The 19,232-nt window shown below is 54.0% G+C and overlaps 1 protein-coding gene across 1 annotated transcript in view; it reads right to left on the bottom strand.

Moving 5' to 3' along the window:
* Positions 1-18,210, bottom strand: part of Arrb1 (arrestin beta 1) — a 71,014-nt gene extending 52,804 nt beyond the window's left edge. Inside the window, exon 1 of the mRNA XM_055623073.1 lies at positions 18,073-18,210. Coding sequence (XP_055479048.1) covers positions 18,073-18,092 — 20 coding nt within the window. The 5' untranslated portion in view covers positions 18,093-18,210. The remainder of the gene's footprint in view (positions 1-18,072) is intronic.
* Between the last annotated feature and the right edge of the window lie 1,022 nt (positions 18,211-19,232).

The following is a 19,232-nucleotide window of genomic DNA, read 5'->3' as shown; positions in this document are numbered from 1 at the left end:
CACACACACACACACACACACACACACACACACACACACACACACACCTATAAAATTACCATTACCATCAGGCTACCAGTATAAAGCATACACGAAACAAATGGATTTTGGATTAAATTGGGTCCCATCCCCAAGAAATCTTATGACGTATATGCAAATATTCCAAAATCTCAACTCTCAAACATCTCCCAAGTGTGAAGGATATTCGGCCTGCGTAGAATTCCAGGTCTGGAAAGTGGAGCAACGAGGCTGCCCTTGAGGTGCTTCCTGCTCAAGCTGTTCCAGCCAGACCAGCCCCCCATGACACAGCAGAGCCTGACCACCACAGATCCTCACAGACCCTCACAGACCCTCACCTTCTTCCTCTGTTTTGGGATAGGATCATCAAACTCCCTACCTCTGTCACGAAGGCTCAGGCTTAGAACTCCATCTTTTTAGATAAGCTCTCACTAACCAGACATGCTGAAGTGACCCTGGAAGGCCATCAGGCCTCAGCCCTACACAGAGAAGTACAGGCAACTAAGGAATACTGAGAGCGGGAGAAATCATCTTCCCCAAGGAAGATCGTATGCTTATCCAATACCCACTGGCCAGCCCTAAGAACAAACACACCGGTAACACACTGAGCAGGTTACATCTAGGAAAATACACGTATGTTCATGTACACATGTAACTAGACTTAATGAAAAAGAGGCCATGAATTTGAAAGAGAGCAGGGAAGTGTGTGTGAGAGGCTATGGAGAGAGGAAAGGGAAAGGGGAGAGGCAATATAATTATATTATAGTCTCAAAAGGTATACAAAGTAATAATAATAATTAATAATAATAATAAAGCTATATAGCCGAAACTGCTGTGGAACTGGCTTTGTAGACCAGGCTGGCCTCAAACTCACAGATCCCCCTGTCTCTGCCTCCTGAGTACTGAGTTCAAGGTATGTGTCACCACATTCAGCATTCCCTCTAACTTCTGATCCTCTTGCTTCAGGTAGAATTGAACCCAGGACTTCATAAATGCTAGGTAAGCACTCCACCAACTAAGCCACATGCCCAGCCCCAAAGCCACCACCTTGTGCCTACAAATTCAGTCACCTTAGGACACCCCCTTCCCATGTGACGAGAGCTTGATAAATATCTGACAGACAGATGGATGGATGGATGGGCAGATGGACAACTCTCCCTGCAAGCAGAGTGGTCTTGGACACAGTGCTTAACTCTGAGTCTCCCTTTACAAGTGGGGAAGCAAGTCTGGAGTAATTTGGAAGACTGAAAGAGAGAACACACGTACAAGACCTCCTAAGCTCAGGTGGAAATGGGTCCACCCCATCCATCCTGCCTCTCTGTTCCCAAGGCCAGAGGGAAGTACCCAGCCTCCGGGCTGGCCCCTGGCTATACATAAATGTTTATGCCAATCTCCAGCTTCCCAGAGACAAGTTATTTGTTTGGTTTATAATTAATTGCAGAAGGCCAGGCTGGGCAATAAATTCTGCTGTGGAAACATAAACAGTTTTGCACAGAGCTCCAAACCCATTGTGAGGCCAGTGGTGAGGGTCCACTAGAAATAGAGTATCTGTGCTGTCAGGCCCTCCACCCCAGGCGGACGGATCACAGGTCAAATGAAAGGACTCTTGAAGATCCATTGAAAACAACAGCTGGCTTTCAGCATTACCTCCTCCAAGACCCTGCAGAACACTTGATTTATCTGGCTGCCCGATCTGAATCTGAGGAAACTGACTCTGAACCAGGCTTGCCCCACCTAGAAAATGGCTGGGCTGGATAGGAAGGCAGGCTTGGCTTAGGAGAGGGAGAAGAAGCATCGGCCTGTCCTCGGCAAGGAATTCATACTGCATACCGCTGGTACCAGCGCTGAAACCTGGAGACTCAGCTCCCAGGGTGTCTGCATTCCGCGGCAGGGAGATGGCAGATGGCAGATTGTCACTAACAGCAATTTGATTACAGGGCTCTGCAGAGAACAAAGTTGCTGGCCTCCGGGAGCCCTAGCAACAGTCACAGCCACTGGCACTCAGCAGGGCAAAAATCACACAAAAGCTCCCTGGCAGGAGCACACAGTAGGTGCACAGAACATGGAGATTTTTAGCTAAAAGAACTTTCTTTTCTTCTTACAGACCCTTTCAAAATGTCTTGGGGACGCCGGGTACTGGCTGGGAAAGGTCACAAGATGAACAGAACAAAACTCAAGGAGCCAACACTGACTCAGGGCACAGTGCAGGATGTAAGCTAACGAGGATTATGGAAAGTGCCAGGCACGATCTAAAGACCCACTCTGTGCCAGGCCCTATCTGAAGTCCCATATCATCTCTTTTGGGGCTCACCACAGAAAGGACACGGCATTAACCCACTTTTAAAATGGAAAAAAAAAAAACGTTCAGGAAAACTATGTAACCATTTCACATTCACTAACCTGACAAGCACAAGAGTTGAGATGTGATTTTTTTTTTTCTTTTGAAACAAGGTTTCATGTAGCCAAAGCCAGCCTTGGACTCACCATGCGGTTGAAGGTGGTCTTGAACTGATGTGGCTCAGTCGGTCTGGCGCTAAGATGGCACATCACGCCCAGTTTGACGCGAGATTTAAAACCTATCCTAATAACCAGGCCCCCCCGTCTCTCCTTGTAGCTCCTCCCTCTCTTCCCTAAAGCGGGCACTGACGTGGGAAGGACAGGCAGCCCCCACTGGGACTGCAGAAGAGCAGAGTGGAGCCTGGCTTCCTTACTGAGCAGTGAAGTTCCACTAAGCTGCCCTGGCAGTGGCTGCAGGCCCCAAAGCAACCAGATTCCTCATCCAGATGCTGGAGCTGAGAAGGCCAGGCCAGGCTTCTTCCAGCCCTTCCCTCTGAAAAGCCCCTTACAGGCTCGAGCGGTCTCTGATAGTCCCCTTGCAGTCCAGCGGTGCAGAGCTGATGCAGAGCAGACCACCCTCCTGGTTTGTCCCGCCCTGTCCCCCACGTGCTAAGATTACAGACATGCACCACTGCCCACCGTTTATGGGTGCTGGAAACCTAAGCCAGGGCCATGCACACGAGCTACAACCCTCATCCCAGAAGTTTGTTTTTAAACCAACCAAACAAAAAACCTAATATGTGAACAATACATCTGATCGTCCTTCTTCAAAGTTCAGGAAGGGCTCTGGGCCCTGGGACACAAGATGAGGCCCTAAGAGGAGCCTGGGGTGTGGAAGGCCTGAAGCTGAGGTGCAGCTTTGCCTGGAAGTAAATCTGCCTCGGGACTGGAGGAAGGGCCCAGAGGCGATCTGAGCATAACCCGCCTTCGCAAAGGCCCTGCCCCCCGCCCAACAGACAGACGAGGCTCTGAGAAAGTTCTTCTGGTGTGGAACCCTCCCTGCCGTGGTCCGGGTCTGAGTCCGGGGCCTGCTGCTCACAGAGGCCACACCAGCGGGTTTCTTGGCGATCCTGACGCACATCCCTGAGAAGATCCTTCCGCCGGCAGGATCCGCCCCCAGCTGCGCCTGCAACCCGGAGTAGCCGAGACCCTCACCTGCCAGCTAGCACACAGCATAGTCCCAGCAGCCACACAGGGTAAGTTGTTTCATCCCCCATTTTTCAAAAGGAGACAGTAAGTATATATAAACTATGGACTAGATACACCAGGGCCTTTCTACAGGAGCCGTGGCACAGACGCTTAGGTGGAGGGCTGTACCCCTGTGGGGCAGGTGAGAAGCTGAGCCCTTCTTTTTTGAGAACGGAGCCGAGCGTGGACCTGAAGCCCTCCTCTCCCACCTCCCGCCCTAGCCGTGGCCCAGTCTCAACTCACCCTGGAGGAAAGAAGCAATAGGCAGACACTTTGAGGGGAGTGGACCACAGAGTGAAGGACTTGAGCTGCTGGGGCGGAAGCGCAGCTGGGAACTTGGGACAGATCTTCCTAAACAGCAGAAACCACTGCCCTCCCTTTCCTCGAGACCTTCAAGAGAGCCTTAGACGTCGGAAGCGCGTTTCAGAGCCTCACACACTCTGGGCCTTGGGCCCTTCCACTTCCCACGGCCCAGATTTTTCCTCACTGTCCACCGCCTGGGCCTTCCAGGTACTTTTGTTGCTTCCTGTCTCACGTCACAAACCAGTACTTGCTTTTATTTGTTCTAGTCCCTGCCCCTGTCCTGCACGAACGATGAACTCATTGATTCATCAACTGATACACCTTATCCACAAGCATTTATGGAAAATTCTCAGTAGGAAAATGTGGTGTTTCAAATGAGAACGGTCTCCTTATGTCTAAATGTCTGCTTCCCAGTTGACAGGACTGTTTTAGGAAGGACTAGGAGGCGTGGCCTTTTTGGAGGCAGTGCGTCACTAGGGGTGGGCTTTGAGGTTTCAAAAGCCCATGCTAGGCCCAGCCTCTCTCTCTCTGACTCCTGCCTGAGGATCAGGTGTAAGCTCTCAGCTACTGCTCTGGTGCCATGCCTGCCTGACACCATGATTACCACCATGATGGTCACGGACTCTCTCCCTCTGATACTGCTGGCAAGCCCAAGCCCCAATTAAATGCTTCCTTTTATAAGTTGTCTTGATCGTGGTGTCTCTTCACAGCAATAGAACAGTAACTAAGAAAGTAACTCTGCCCCAATGTGCCCAGCACTGAGCTTGGGGGAGCGGTTAGGGTCCCCTGAAGTGCAAAAACAAGACACTCCCAAGAAGGCTAGCATAGCACTGTGTGCCTGGCCCTGGCCCAGGTGACGGTCAACACTTTCAGGAAGCTGCTGACCTGAAAGCAGCCTCCACCCAGCAGACGGGTGCTTTCAAAGACACCTGCTTAGCCCTGCGCCTGCAGGCAACACTACCCTATGAGGAAGGCACAGTTCTTTCTATGGTATGCTGAAGGAACCAAGGCTCAGAAAGGTAGCATGGCTGGCCCAAGGTTATGGAGCTACAAGTGCTTATCAAGACTTGAACTCGGATCCAACTAGACAGATAGAAGGAAAGGTGAGTTCCAGCATGCAAACAGAGGTGCACAGACACAAGAATGCCACGTCAGTTTTGTAGTGCCTGTCAGCGAGCCCTCTGCAGGCAGAAGGTGCGTAGAAAAAGGAAAAGAGGTCGACAGAGGCTTGGGCCTTGCTTAATCACCTCCAAGCCAGGAAATCCCAATCTCCCAACCAAAATACATCCATTTCCCCTTTTCTACTACTTCTGTCTGCTTTCTTTCAGCGCTGGAACCAGGAAGTGAGAAGAAGGAAAGGGTGCTTCTCCTTTGGGTCAGCAGCTCAGGCCCACTTCCTCTGAACCTACTCCGACCCACCTTCCCTAACTCAGACCCCAAGGACAGCCTCTGACAGGAGTAAGAGAACCCTGTCTGTTGGTCGGTAGCCCGCTCTGGCATAGAGTGCCACCAAGGAGTCCTGTCGGTGCCAAGGGACCATGAGGACTATTTGTTCTTCCTTGGGGGAGCACAGAGCCAAGAGAAAGTTCCACGCCTAAAAAAGGTGCCCAACAACTGTTCAACTTAAGCTAGAAGGAAAGAGGGCTGGGGAAGTAGCTCAGTTGGCAGAAATACTTGCTTCACCTGGCTTCAGTTCCCAGCAACATAAACCCATTCCAATAGCACATCCCTGCAACCCCAACATTTAGGATGTGGGCACAGGAGAATCACAAGTTCAGGATCATCCTCAAATGCATAGTGAATTTGAGGCCAGCCTGGGATACGTGAGACCCTGTCTCAAAATGTGATGGGTGGAGGGGATGGAAGGGTCTAAGGAAGGAGAGACGTTTAGGAGCACATGCCTTCATTCCCAGTACTCAGAAGGCTGCGGCGGGAGGATCGCCTCAAGTACAAGGCCAGCTTGCATTACACAGTGAAAGTTGAGTCTTGAACATATAAAGAAGCTCCTACCAATTAGAGGAGGACGGGCTCTCCAGACAAAACGCCCGATCTGATAGAGATATAAGGTATGGAAACTCAATGGCCACTAAGGAAACGCCAGTGTCCGCAGCGTGGGAACAGCAGGCAGGAAGTTAGGGACAGGAACTGCAGTAATCTTGGTGCCACCTGAAAACCAGGGATGCTCCTGGAAGGAGCAACTGGTTAGCTTTTAATCTGGGAAGGTCACGGTCTGCTGTGTTTCCAAACAAAAGGACTGCTTCAAGGCCATATACTGAGCCATGGAACAGGCAGAAGCCAGTGGAAGGGCCCAGACCGGAAGCTGGTTGAATGAAGCAGCATTAGAAAACATGCAAACATCACCATTCAGACTGAATGTCTGAGACTGCCCAGGGCAGGGAGTGGGTTTCTCTTCAGGGAGTATGGACTCAAGTCATATCTGTCCCAGAGACAACCTCAATTATAAGGAAGCTGTGGCTGGAGGAACCCAGGATCACCTGTGGCCACAGGGCTCACCACAGTCCTCTGAAAATTTCCTACTGCAGGGTTCACTTTGCAAAATGGTGATTTCCATCATGGCTGCTGAATGGCTGCAGAAAAGGCAGCGCGCTTTTCTGAGAAAGAGTGGTGTGCATATGAACTGCTTGATTATAACCTGTCATCAGCTTTGTCCTTTTTAGGATATTGGAGAAAAAAAAAATCCAAATTCTCCTTACTAAGTCTTTTTAAATGCCTTCCGTTTTCTCCCAGCCCCAGGGCCACAGAGTTTCCTGACAAGAATCTCACCCACCAGATGAGCCTTGCTAATAAGCTGGGCACGCTCATTAGCATAGACAGTACAGTAAAAAGGAGGGTACCACTTCCCCACAATTTCAGCATCTCACCCACAGACAGACACTGAAGTGAAAACCCTAGCCTGCTCCCTCTTGTAATGTCCCCAAAGACGGCGCTCTAAACTATAGAGACTAGCACACATGCCCCTTCCTGGCCACAGTCCCAAACGGGTGCTGTCTCTCCTAAGACTTAGCTCCCCAGTCTCGTACTCTGCTGGAAACTTCCAGTGGTCTTCTGTAGGATCTGCTCTGTTGGAGAGAAGATTGGAAACCCCAGCTTGCCACCAGGCCAGCCCCTACCACGACCACCCCTGCTCCGGGCAGCCCTGCCTCCAGCACTGTCAGCCCGGTGTCTGCCAATATGTCCATCTCATTTGTAATCTCACTAGAGCACTCACTGTGACACGTTGACTTTCACCCTTGATTTCTTGACCTTTTTGTTTCTGTTTTGTTTAAGGGGGGGCGGGGGGAGCACAACTTGCTATGTCACCCTAGCTGGTCTGCAGCTTATCATGTACAGCAGGATGACCTCACACTCGTAGCCCTCCTCCTCCATTTCTCCCAAGTGCTGAGATTACAGGCATGCACCACCATGATTAGCTTCAACCCAGTTTTGTTTTGTTTTGCATTCCCAAGAAACTCCTTACCAAAAGCCATGAAACTCAAGCTGACACAAGGGGTTCTCCAGTCCCAGATGAAGGCCTGTTTCACACACCTCCAAGCTCATCTCTTAGTCCTATCAAATGTATCTCCCACAGCATGCTCAGGTGTCCCCTGTTATGTATCGTGGCCTCTGAGCCTTAACCCTGGGTGGTTATGTCCAGTGGTAAACACCGATACGGCTTACCACGCCCTTAAGAATGTTACAGCCAGCTGGGAAGTGGAGTGCTCGCCAGCACTCGGGAAACAGAGGCAGGTGGATCTCTGAGCTTGAGTGAGTTCCAGGACAGCCAGGGCTACACAGAGAAACCCTATTTTAGAAAGAGAGGGAAGGAGGGAGGGAGGGAGGGAAGGAAGGAAGGAAGGAAGGAAGGAAGGAAGGAAGGAAGGAAGGAAGGAAGGAAGGAAAAAAGGAAGGTAGGTTGGTTATAACCGTTTACTTTCCTTCTCCCCCAAACATGAAAGAACCATAAAAGGCTTACTGCCTATCTCAGGTGCCCAGCGTGTCCAGCACAGGACCTGCAAGACACTCAGAGAAACTTTTATTCATTAGCACCTCCTGGGGAGGGGAGTGGCATGGCCCAGCAGAAAGGGAATAAGCCGTTTCTGAAAGCCCCAACAGCTTTTCATTCATGAGAGTTCCAGGACGGCCAGGACACCAGCCACTGAGAACTGCTCCTTAAATGTCCACTGTGGTAGTCTGGGCCACTCCAGGGACATGCCTGTAGCAGAGGTCTGGCACCTACCCAGCACTGAAGAAATGTTTGTGGAATGGAATGGAACAAACTGAAAAATGCTGGCGATCTGTTCTTCTGGCTGCAGAGGCCAGCTCCCCTCTGGGGCCAGTTTGTAGGCAAATGATCTCAGGCCTGCCGCCTGCTTCCTCTAATGAAGTTCTGCAGCTGACTCCTCAGAGTGTAGGAGGAGGCAATGCTCACTGCCATCCCAGTGGCCTTCACTGAGACAGGCCGCAGGCTTGTCCCACAGGGCGTGGACGAGGAGACCACCCCGCACCCCACCGCACCTCAGCACAGTCACTGTAACCTGCTGGGCCTAGATTCTGAGCAAAGCAGCACCTGCCTCCGCCTGCAGGGCCTCACTGGGTAGGGAAGAAGGAAGTGAGCAGAGAGTCCTGCTGACTTATATAACCAGCCTCCTAGGCTTCATCCTCCAAGTCAGAGGCCCTGGCTGGGGGCAGGTCACAGCCCCACTCTGCAGCTGGCAAGAGGCTGGGGAAGCAGAGGCAGCCTCCTGCCGTGTGCTGCCAGTCCCCAGCCCTCCCGACATCTCTCCAGCCCCTCCTGCTGAATGCTGGGAACCGGGAAGGGCTGTTGTTTTTCAAGTGTGTGAAAAAGTGGCCTGCCGGCTTCCCGGGCAGCAAACCCAGGCTCTGTACTCTGAACAGGGGGTGAGGGTTAAAGGAACTAGGGCTGGGGCTGGGCTGAGAGGCCAAGGGCCTCTGGAGCAACCCACAGTTGCTCCAACCTTTCAGCTTTGCAATCTCTCCCCACTTCCTCTTAGAAAATCTGCTTTGGCAGCAGGGGCCAGAAAGGAGGCACCCCACCCCAACACTACAACGATGGCCCTGGGTAATAATCTCACTTCCCTTTCCTGTCATGACTGGTCTCCTATGGCCCTGGGCAACCCCGCTGACCACCATCCAGCAGAGCGCGCAGGGCCAGCCGGGGAGAGTCGGGAGAGGAAATCACGGAGGAGGAACAGGGAGGGGATGAGTGGAGGGGAGAGGCACACAAAAGCCAAAGTCCATTTCCCAGGCGTCGATAGCAAGTGACGTACATATCACACTTTATCTATTTGTGTGTCCATGTGAATAAGAATCCGTTCTCTCTGGAGAGCAAACTCTGGGAGTTAGTCTTCGCAGCAAGTGCCTTCACTAGCTGAACCATCTCACCGGCCCTTTTACCTCAGATGCCAGTTGGCCTCCAGTTCCAGGCAATCCTCCTGCGTGCTCGGACCACAGCTGCGCACCACCACTCCTGTCTGTATTAGTGATTTTATCCTAACCTCTGGGCCCACAGCCACTCAGGGTGATAGGTATACTGACTTCCCAAATGTGGAAACTGAGGCCCAGAGAGTCCAAGCTCCTTGACCAGGGTCATGATCGTGAACTAGTGAGAGCTCAGTGGGTAGTAGCTGAGGTTACCTTACTGTAAAATCCACAGTCCACATCGAAACACACACACACACACACACACACACACACACAGAGAGAGAGAGAGAGAGAGAGAGAGAGAGAGAGAACTACCTGGGAGGGAAATTTCTTTTAAAAAATTATTTATTTAATTTTATTCTCTGTGCATTGGTATGAAGGTGTCAGAATTCCTGGAACTGAAGTTATAGACAGTTGTGAGCTGCCATGTGGGTACTGGGGATTGAACCCGGGTCCTTTGGAGGAGCAGACAGCACTCTTAACCACTGAGGCATCTCTCTAGCCCTACCTGGGAGATTTCTACAGAGATGGAAAAGACTGCTTCATCCCTGGGGAGGGAAAGCAGAGCTTTAAGCAGTATCTCCTGTGAACAATATTTGGAATTACAGGACAGTACTGGGCAGGACTCAGCCTGGGGATAGGAGGTGCCTGGGGAGAGCAGCAGCCTAGCTGGTTACTGGCAAGCCTTCCCTTCCACTTAACCCATAACAGCTTGGCCCAGGGCTAACCAGACCAGAGGGTTACAGCAAAGCAGGGCGCTGTCTGCTCCTCCGGAGATGCAGGCTGCTGGAGGCTATGCCTTTGCTTCCGCTTGGGCCTTTTCCCCTCCTCATCACAGAACCTGTAAAATGGGGAGAGAACCCAGAGACTTCCTAGGCCAAAGCTTGAGAAGTTGGGGCTCAGAGAAGAGTAGCAGCTTGCCTTGATATGAGAGACAGCGAGGAAGTGGGATTCGGGCTCCCATTTTGCCAGGTGGCGGCCACCCTGCATCTGTACATTTCCTTGCTCTCCAGCTCCTCTCCCTTCTTTCTGCTACCCTTTCCCAGATCTGCCCAGCAGGCTCAGCTCTCAGTCTCTTTTTACTCTCTCCCAGCCTCTCCACCCACCCTGACCCCCCTACATACTCCTCTGCACCAAACATCCATTCTTAGGAGGTTTAATTAGCTGATTATGACCACAGCCTGCTGGATCCAGTGCCCAGAATTCTGTCCCTTATAATGAGGTGGGTTCTGAGCACTTGCCCACTGGGCAGCCAATGGGGAGACCTAGGCTCTGCCAGCCAAGGCAGGCTCTTGAACTGCATAAAGAGCTCCTTGATCCGGGAAGATCATGGGTAGCCAGGGTCCCCTCTGTAAGCCAGGTCAAACCACACTGGGTGTACTGTAGGCAGGCCCAGATGTCCACTCTCAAATGGGACTCCCTGCTCTCTCACGCCACTGTCCAAAGCAAAGAAAGACAGGCTCAGGGACGTCTGAGGATGAGCAAGACAGAAGGAGCCCACACTGAGGGGGAAGATTGCTCTACATGGGGCACTTAAAAAGTGGGATCTGGGCTGGGATGTAGCTCAGATGATTAAGTGTCTGAGTGTTTGCCTAGTATGCATGTGGCCCTGGCTTCACACCCCTGCCACCACATAAACCAAGCATACTGATACAGGCCTGTAATCCCAGCACTCTGGAGGTAGAGGCAGGAGGATCAAAGGTTCAAGATCAACCTTGGCTGTATAGGAAGATGACGGCCAGCCTGAGCTAGGGACCCTGCCTAAAAACAGAAACAAGGCTGGGCTATAGCTCAGCTGCAGAGCACTTGTCTAGCACACATGGGTTCAAACCCGAGTACCATGAGATTTGGACAAGCAGACAGATGCTCAGACAGTGCTACCATGAGGAAGTAGCAGCAGCAGCAGCAGCAGCAGCAGCAGCTCCAGGGGCCATGGATCCCCTGCCAGCAAGTTCCATGATCAGAAACTACATCCTTTAATCAAGAGAAAGTTGGCCATCCCATGACCTCTGTCTTTTGGGCCATGAGCCTAATCTAATTCCTGTGGCTCTGTGCTACTCTGAAATCCTTCTCTCCCCTCTGAGGACATCTCCCACTGAAACGCCTCCATTCCGTTTCCTTCACTGAACAAGTATTTATGGAGCTCAGTGCCTGCACAGACACTAGGGACAGGCAACCTGGGCCAGGCACCCTTGCAGAGTTCTTGCTTCATATTAGAATACCACAAGATGCAAGCAGGGAGAGAGGAAAGTGTGCATGAGAAGACAGCAAAGCTCAAAAAGCTTTGGGGATCAATGAGGGCTTCCTGGAAGTATCCAGGCCTGTCAGACCCACCTAACCCTTGAGACAGCTCCCTCAGAGCTTTACAGTGAGCCAGAAGCAGCTAAACAACTGGTTAGACTTTCTGCTTCTCAATGTCAAAGGTGGGATTTGAAACCCACGAAGTTTGTTTTTCCCAGAGCATACCAATCTATGCCTGATAGGACTGATGACATCAGAAAGGCCAGCTTCGACAATCCCCAGAGTACCACAGAGACCCAGGCTGCTTCCTGAAGGAAGTGATCCCTGAAGGTCTTGAAGGAGCCAGGCATGGTGACACATGCCTTTGATCCTGGCACTTGGGAGGCAGAGGCAGGCAGACCTGTGAGTTCAAGGCTAGCCTGGTCTACAGAGTGAGTTCTAGGACAGTTGGGTACATAGAGAGACCCTGTTGAGGAATGGGGGGAACTGAAGGGAAGAGGGAAAGATATCTAGGAAGAAATAGCATAGTCAGAGGATACTGACCTTCAGGGACCCGCCAACAACTAGTTGATTTGATGTCCCTGGAGGCTGGAGATGAAACCAAACAGTGAAGGCCACTACTAACGGATGATCTGACGCCACAGAAGCAACAGGAGATGCATCCTATCACCACTGACTCTACACCCTAGACATGCTTCCTTGCCTCACCCATCTGTAACAGAGGTCCAACCTGTCCATCTCCCCATTTTTGGCCCCCGGAAGGAAAGCCAGTAATCAGAATGCAAGAGAAGAGCCTCACACCTCAGGCTGGTTAGGAGATGCTAGGGCTCAAAGTCTGTGAATCACATCTTAGGTCTTACGGTAGTGTGTGAACAGCGAACACAGGCTGGAGGGCTCCTAGGATGGTCCATCCCAGTCTACTCTCTTGGTCCTTTGCCAAAACCTTTCCACCCCCATTGGTGGCATATCAGAGGGGTGAGGCTGTGAAAGCACCAAGGGGACCTAACTGAATCCCTAGGCCCCAGGCCAGCGTGGAAGGGACATTCTGCCCCACAGCTCAGCAATTAGAGAGTCGTGCCTCCTGCCACAGCCCCCCACCTTGCTGAGTCTCTTCAGCCAACAGTCAGTTTTCTCTCCCTGGGACCCAAGGTCTATGGGAACCTCACCAGACTGGCCCCCATCCTCTCAATCACACAGACCTCCAGGGACCTGTGAGGTCCAGCCCCTGGGGCCTGGCCTCCTGAGGCCTCATCTGGCAACAGGTCTCCCTAGCAGGAACAAGGAGTTCTTCTGAGGTAGGGCTAGAGATGGGCCAGTCCCAGGAAGGAGGAGGCTGTCTCCTGAGAGATGACCCAGCCAGGGCTCCTATGAGGAGAGAGGCAAAGAAGGGGCTGGACAACGGAGCTCTTTGTTCCCCAGCCACCCAGTCCTACCCCCGTTCTCCACTCCCTTGCTAGGAATCAAGCCACCCACCCCCAGGGACAGGATCCACCCCGCACATGGCAGGGCAGTGCCTGGAAATCTGCCCAGGAGGACCCCTGTTCTGTCCCAGCATATATACAGTGATGAGCCTCGCCATCAGCAGCCTCACGAGCCGTATGTCGTAATGACACTGTCTGCTAAGCAGCCTCCAGTCTGAAAGAGTGCCTGAGGATCGCCCAGGCTAAATGAGCCCTGATCCCCCTCCTCTGGACACCCAGCCCCAATGTGAGAAGTAGCGCTTTGGTTCTGAGGGACCCCTAATGGAAGGGATGGAATTTACATCAGCACTCAGGGGCCCCCTCCGGGGCCGAAAGCAGAGGCATAAAGAGGACAGAGTTCAATCTAGTTCAAAAAAGCTCTGCCAGGCATCTTCCAAGAACGAGATCTGAAGGCTGGTGGGCCCACCAACAAGAAGCAGTCACAGCCAGAACCAAAAAGAGCTCACCAACTGGGGAACAAAGCCTTCCCTCCGCCCCATTCCGTGTACAAGTGAGAACATGCCAGGTTACTCGGCTAAGCTAATGTCAAGACCTTGGCGTGGGCTCTTCCTCCTGTCATCTAGACCTTCCTCAAGCTCCAGCAGCCAGCTCAGGGTCAGCTGATCCAGGAAGCCCTTCCAGACCTCCACCAGAGCCAGACGACCCTCACTTACTCACTCCGGGAGCTTGCCTGCCCTGGCATGTCACGCACCGCACTGCGCTTTTTCCATCCTACCAGACCTGGATTCCTCCAGGAAGCCCTCACTGATTTCAGAAGCTCAGAGGTCCTGGAGGCACACAGACAAGCAGGGACTCCTCCTCCCTTCCCTGCCTGCTTTACTCCGCAGTAATCTCAGCACTCCACCAAGCCATCCACCATCTCCTGGTAAACATGGGGATCTGGCTGCAGCCACTCCTCCACCCTCTGCAGTCCTTCCCTGCGTCTGGGACGCCAGGCCCCAGCTGTCCTCAGCTGCCTGCTGCCTCCTTCTATTCCATACACCAGTGCTCTCCTCACCATCTTTTCTCCTTACTCTCCCTCTCCTGACACCAAGGTCTTCTACATCCTCCACACAGAAGCCTTTCAAGTCCCTACCTGTCCCTCTGTCCCTAACCTGAGGTCCAAAGGTCCCCGCCACCCATGCAGGCCTTATTAGCTGGAGAGTCAGTCAGTCGGCTGTGTCACCCCGGGAGGCAGTGGAGAGGATAGCCTGGCGGAGGTCAACTGTGCCTCCCCGTTGCTGTCTTCGACCAACACGGTCCGTGGGAAAGGCCCCGGAAGAGGCAAGCCCTCGACTAAGGACCCCTGACCCCATGCCAACTAGAGGTTTCAGCCAGGAGGTCTAGACTTGAAAGGAAACGAGCCATCAAAGGAGTCTGCAGCCTGAAGCCAGCTGGGAATCAGGGACACTGGGCCAGGCTCCCCGCCACGCCTAGCAGCAGCCCAGGAGCAGTCCTGCCAAAGCCACAGGACTTCCCCATGTTCTAGCCAAGATGGGTCACGCAGGGCTTAACCACCTCAAGAAAGACAGCCAAGGTTCACAGAGAGCTGGTGACTGCAAATCCCCATTACAACCACCCTCCCTCCCTGGAACCTGGGGGTGGGGGGGAGCGTGCAGAGAGTGGGGAGTGTTCATCAACATCTGTCGCAAAGGAAATTCCACCCCATCCCTCCTGTTGGCTCAAGATGAGCCTTCAGGTCACTTTCTGGAGTTAGTTAGGACCGGCTGGGGGCAGCTAAGAGGCCAGCTGTGGACAGGACAAGCCCCTTTCCCTCTCAGTAGCCGTATGCATAGGGCAGCAGAGAGGACTTGGTGGGCAGGGGGACCTCTGTTTAGATGCTGGCGGACTGAGTGATAATGGACATGCTTCCTCTCTCTCCTAGCTGATTTCCTCACCTTTAAAATGGGAACAGCCATTCCCATGTTACTACACTGTGGGAAGAGTACAACAAGATAATGCACATACTTCTCGAATGTGTGCTGATGTGCATGCACATATAATGTGCACGTATGTAGAATCGGACCTCTTCCTCAGATCCTCTCCACCCTATGTCTTGAGACAGTCTCCACTAAATCAGAGAGCCAGACTGGCTGGCCAGAGAGCTCCAGCAACACATCCGTTTCCACATCCCTTCCCCTCCTGACCCTCACCCCCAGCTCCAGGGTTAGGGACCACCACGTCCAGCTTTTATGTGGGTTCAGGAGACGACAATTCAGGACCCCATGCTTAAGCAGCAAGCATTTTCCTGGAGCCATCCTCAGGAAAATGCAAACATAACTCTAACCCCAGGCAGGCAGACACAGTCGGCTGTGTCACCCCGGGAGGCAGTGGAGAGGATAGCCTGGCGGAGGTCAACTGGCTACTCTGTGCCTCCCCGTTGCTGTCTTCGACCAACACGGTCCGTGGGAAAGGCCCCGGAAGAGGCAAGCCCGAGACTAATTGGTCCAATCAGCCATCTAGCTTGCCGGGCCCCACTTCCAAAGCTCATTCGCTTTGGGCCACATCTAGCCCAGAGCCCTGGTGGGGATGAGGGTCCACCTACCACAGCACTAGGTCCCGCATCACAGTCACCTGGGGATAAATCTTCTGGGGTTCAGCTCTAGAAACTCCAGCTTCAGGGCACAAAGAAGCCACTCCCTTTAATGAATGAACCTGTGCTCCTGGGACCCCTCTTACGGTCCCATCTTGGTGCCAGCATGTTCCTGCCTTGTGACTCCTCTCTCTCAACCCAGGGATTTCCCAGAGGGCAGTGACCGTTTTGATTAGTGTTCATTATCACTTTCTCTGACAGGCCGATAGGTGTGATGACGGCTCCAGAGCCTAAGAGTATTGAGTATTCGCAGTGTCCTTTCCAGTTCACAGAGCGAAATGTCGAGGCTAGTGGGACACAATGGTGAAAGCCTCTTTGCAATGTTCTTATCCAGATCGGTCTAGAAAGGGGATGGCAGAGTTCATGGTGTTCTAGAAGGGCTCAGGGAGGGGGAGCGAGCAGGAACAGGTGGGGTTTTATCTACCTAGTCGTATTTCCTGGCATATTCCTATGTCCTATGAGCTCAGTAAGCTCTTGGGAGCCATGAAAGCCAAAGTTCTGATTGCTCCAACTTACAGATGGGAACGGTGGGTCTGCGCTTGAGTTAGAATCAAGCAGCCTGAATCAAGGGCAAAGGCTCTGGCCTCAGACAGGTTTTCCAACAGGTGTCTGGCAGGCCACAGTGTCCTCATCCTGTGACAATTCACGCTACCAGGGAGCTGTGACACTTCTCTAGTGCGGGGAGGCCCAGCAGGGCTGAGTCACCCTGGTCACCAGCAGCACAGGAGAACAAAGAAGGCAATGGCTGCTGGCTCCCTGCTGTGCCCAGCAGAGAGCAAAGCACGACCTTACCGGTCGAGGGGGTATCTGGGGGGTGAGGGGAGATGGATGTGGCTGATGAGAGGCTGGCATCCTTCCTCCAAGGATGGAAGCCTGGGTCACAGTGCTGGCCGGCCAGCTGCACTGGGACTGACCCTCAGGGTGAATGCAAACACCTCCTGACCCTCTGCAGTCTCCCCAGGCTGTACCTCTGCAGAGAGTGGGTACCTGACTAGCCCTCACACCTGGCGTCCACACAGAGCTTGAGCGGAGAGCTGCAGACACAGGGGGCTCTGGCCTCTGCCTCCGCCTGACCTTTAAGCAAGGGAAGCAACCTTTCTCACCCTTTGGTTCCTCTTTGAGGAAACCAGAAAAGGAAAACTAACCTCCTGGAAGAGCCATCAGTAGAGAGGCTGGGGGGGGGGGGCAGTTTTTAAAACACGAGGTGTCTGAGTTACCCCAGTGCCTCAGTTTCTCCTCCTGGGAAATGGGAATAACTTCCAGAGCTCCTTTCACACACTGTCTCAGCTGTCAGTGGGTAAAAAAATCAATTTGTTTAAGGGTCCCAACATGTGACCCACATCGATGTTTCCTTTCTGACCATCTCTCATCCCTTATGCTATGCCTAGTATATACAACAGGAGCTTAATAAATAAATACTGAAAGAGAGAAGGTAAAGGCAGGGAGAAGGACACAAAAATTAAGAGCAAAAGGAAAAGCAATGAAAAACAGTCGGTGCAAGAAGGCCAGGGGAGGGGGCAGGGAGGGCCACAGTGAGACGTCCAGGGAAGACGAAAGGATAGAAAGTTGGCCAAGGCTGGTCTAGGTCACAAGGTTGACCCCAAGAGCTGAGCTGCTTCTCCCCTAACCCTCCCACTTTGACCTAGTTTCCACCTCCAGGGCCTCACCTCTCCTTTCAAGACAGGCTCTACAAAACAGTTCCCCTCACCTCCCTCAGCTAGCTGTAGCCTCCAGCGATATGCTTTGGAGGTCAGAGGCGAAGGAGGCCTAGCGAATGGGACCTGCCTTTCCAGGTCCCAGAGTCCTCCGCTCCGGTGACCCGTGTTTCCAGCCCCGCCAGGAGGGGACAGGGAGTGAGCGTATCCACTGCCCTGGGGTGGGCAGGCCCTGCAGGCATTTTCTGTCGTGCATCCCTGCGGTTTGCCTCGGTGTGTAGCTAAGACATGTGGCCGCACCGCGTCCTGCCGGTGTCATGTCGGAGCGGGTTGACACACAGACTGTGCGCACTAGCCACAGCGTGCTTTGCAGCATCCATGTGACGGGATATGTGTGTCGGTGTCTGCCCACATGTGTGCGGCAACACGAGGGTGTGTTAGAGCTGGTGCGCGTTCGAGTGGGGACCTGTGTATGCCAACAGGACCGTCAGCAAGAACGCGTGGCCAGACCAGTGTGTGCGCGCGCGGGAGGGAACGCGTGTGACGTCGTCGTGTCACCAGTGTGAAGAGTGTGGCCGCGGCTGTCAGTGTGTGCCAGCGGGAGGGTGCAGGGCTGGGTGTGTGAGCTCGTCTCGCCTCAGAGCCGCGAACCAGACCGGTTGGCCCACCCTAGCCAGCTCGGTCCTTCCACATGGCTCTGTCCGGCGACCACACAAGAGGCTCCGGCGGAGAACAGAGTGCCAGACCTCGGGTGACGCTGGTTGGAACCTCCGCCCGTGCCCTCGCCCAGGTCGTCCCCGCGCGCGCACGGGGCAGGGCGGCCACCCGCACTCACCGCGTCCCTTTGTCGCCCATGGTCCGCGGCGGCCGCAGGGAGGTCCGCGGCGTCAGCGCCCAGGCTGGAAAATCCCCGGCCGCCAGGAGGAGCGCGGGCCAGCCCGCTCCCGGCTACCCCGCTCCGCCTCCTCCGCTGTCGCCGCCGCCGCCCCCGCCCGGGTCCCCGCCCGTCGCTCCAGCAGCTCAGCGCCCGGGCCGCCGCCAGGGGCGTGGAGCGTGCGGGTGTGAGCGCGCGTGTGTGGCTCCGTGCGCGGCTCTGCGTGTGCGCGCCCAGAGAGCGAGGGCTGGGCTGCCGGCCGCTGCTGGTCCAGGGGAGCGCGTGCACGCGAGCGCGTGCCAGTGTGGGTGCGTGTGCACGGCTGTGCGCGCGAGCCTGTCGGGAAAGAGTGTGTGTGTGTGTGTGTGTGTGTGTGTGTGTGCGCGTGCGCGCGCGTGCAGAGGTAGCACGCCTTTGTGCAGTTGTGCGTGTGTGTGTGCACAGTCGTGGGTGCGAGCGCGCTCCCCCGCGCACGCCTGGAGTTGGCCTTTGTGTCCTCGGGTAGATGCAAGCGGAAAATCCGCAGACTCCGAGGCCCAGCCACCGCGGCGCCCCTGCGTGAGGACGACGAGAGATTCCAGAAGCCTAGCCGGGCCTGCGCCCTTTGCTCCACCCTCCCCTCCCCCGCCCTTCTGGAGAGATACCACCCAACGGCACAGCAGGGACAGGAAGAAGGGGTGGGGGCGGGCAGCGGACTGCAACGCTGGAGAGCCGATGAGGGTGGAAAGCGGAGGGGAGGGGCAGACAGAAAGAGGAAGCGGTGAGAACAGGAGATAAGGAAGGGACGGAGAGTCGACCGGTTGGAGGCCGGTAGCGTGTAGCATCATGGATAGCACCCGGGCGTAGCTCAGTTGCCTGCAATGACGGCTCTGGGTATCAGCCATCTCAGCCCATCTCAGGTCTGCTGGTCTTAAGGTCTCAGGTCTTAAGACCAGAAGGTGACCTATCCACAAGTTGAAAGAACTCGCTTGTACTTTTGTGGGTAGGCAGCTGCACGCAGTGGTGTCCGCGGCGTTCTTGGTATTCTTGGAAATCTTGACTTTCCTCAAGTTCGCAGCTACCCCTTGCAGAAGCAGCAGGTGGGGGGTGTGCGAGGGTGGAGTCCATGAAGCTAAGGAGGG

The sequence above is a fragment of the Psammomys obesus genome, unplaced genomic scaffold (genome assembly GCF_907164565.1).
Source record: "Psammomys obesus unplaced genomic scaffold, mPsaObe1.curated_primary_1811, whole genome shotgun sequence".
NCBI classification, from domain to species: domain Eukaryota; kingdom Metazoa; phylum Chordata; class Mammalia; order Rodentia; family Muridae; genus Psammomys; species Psammomys obesus.
This window is presented reverse-complemented; position numbering and strand designations above follow the sequence as displayed.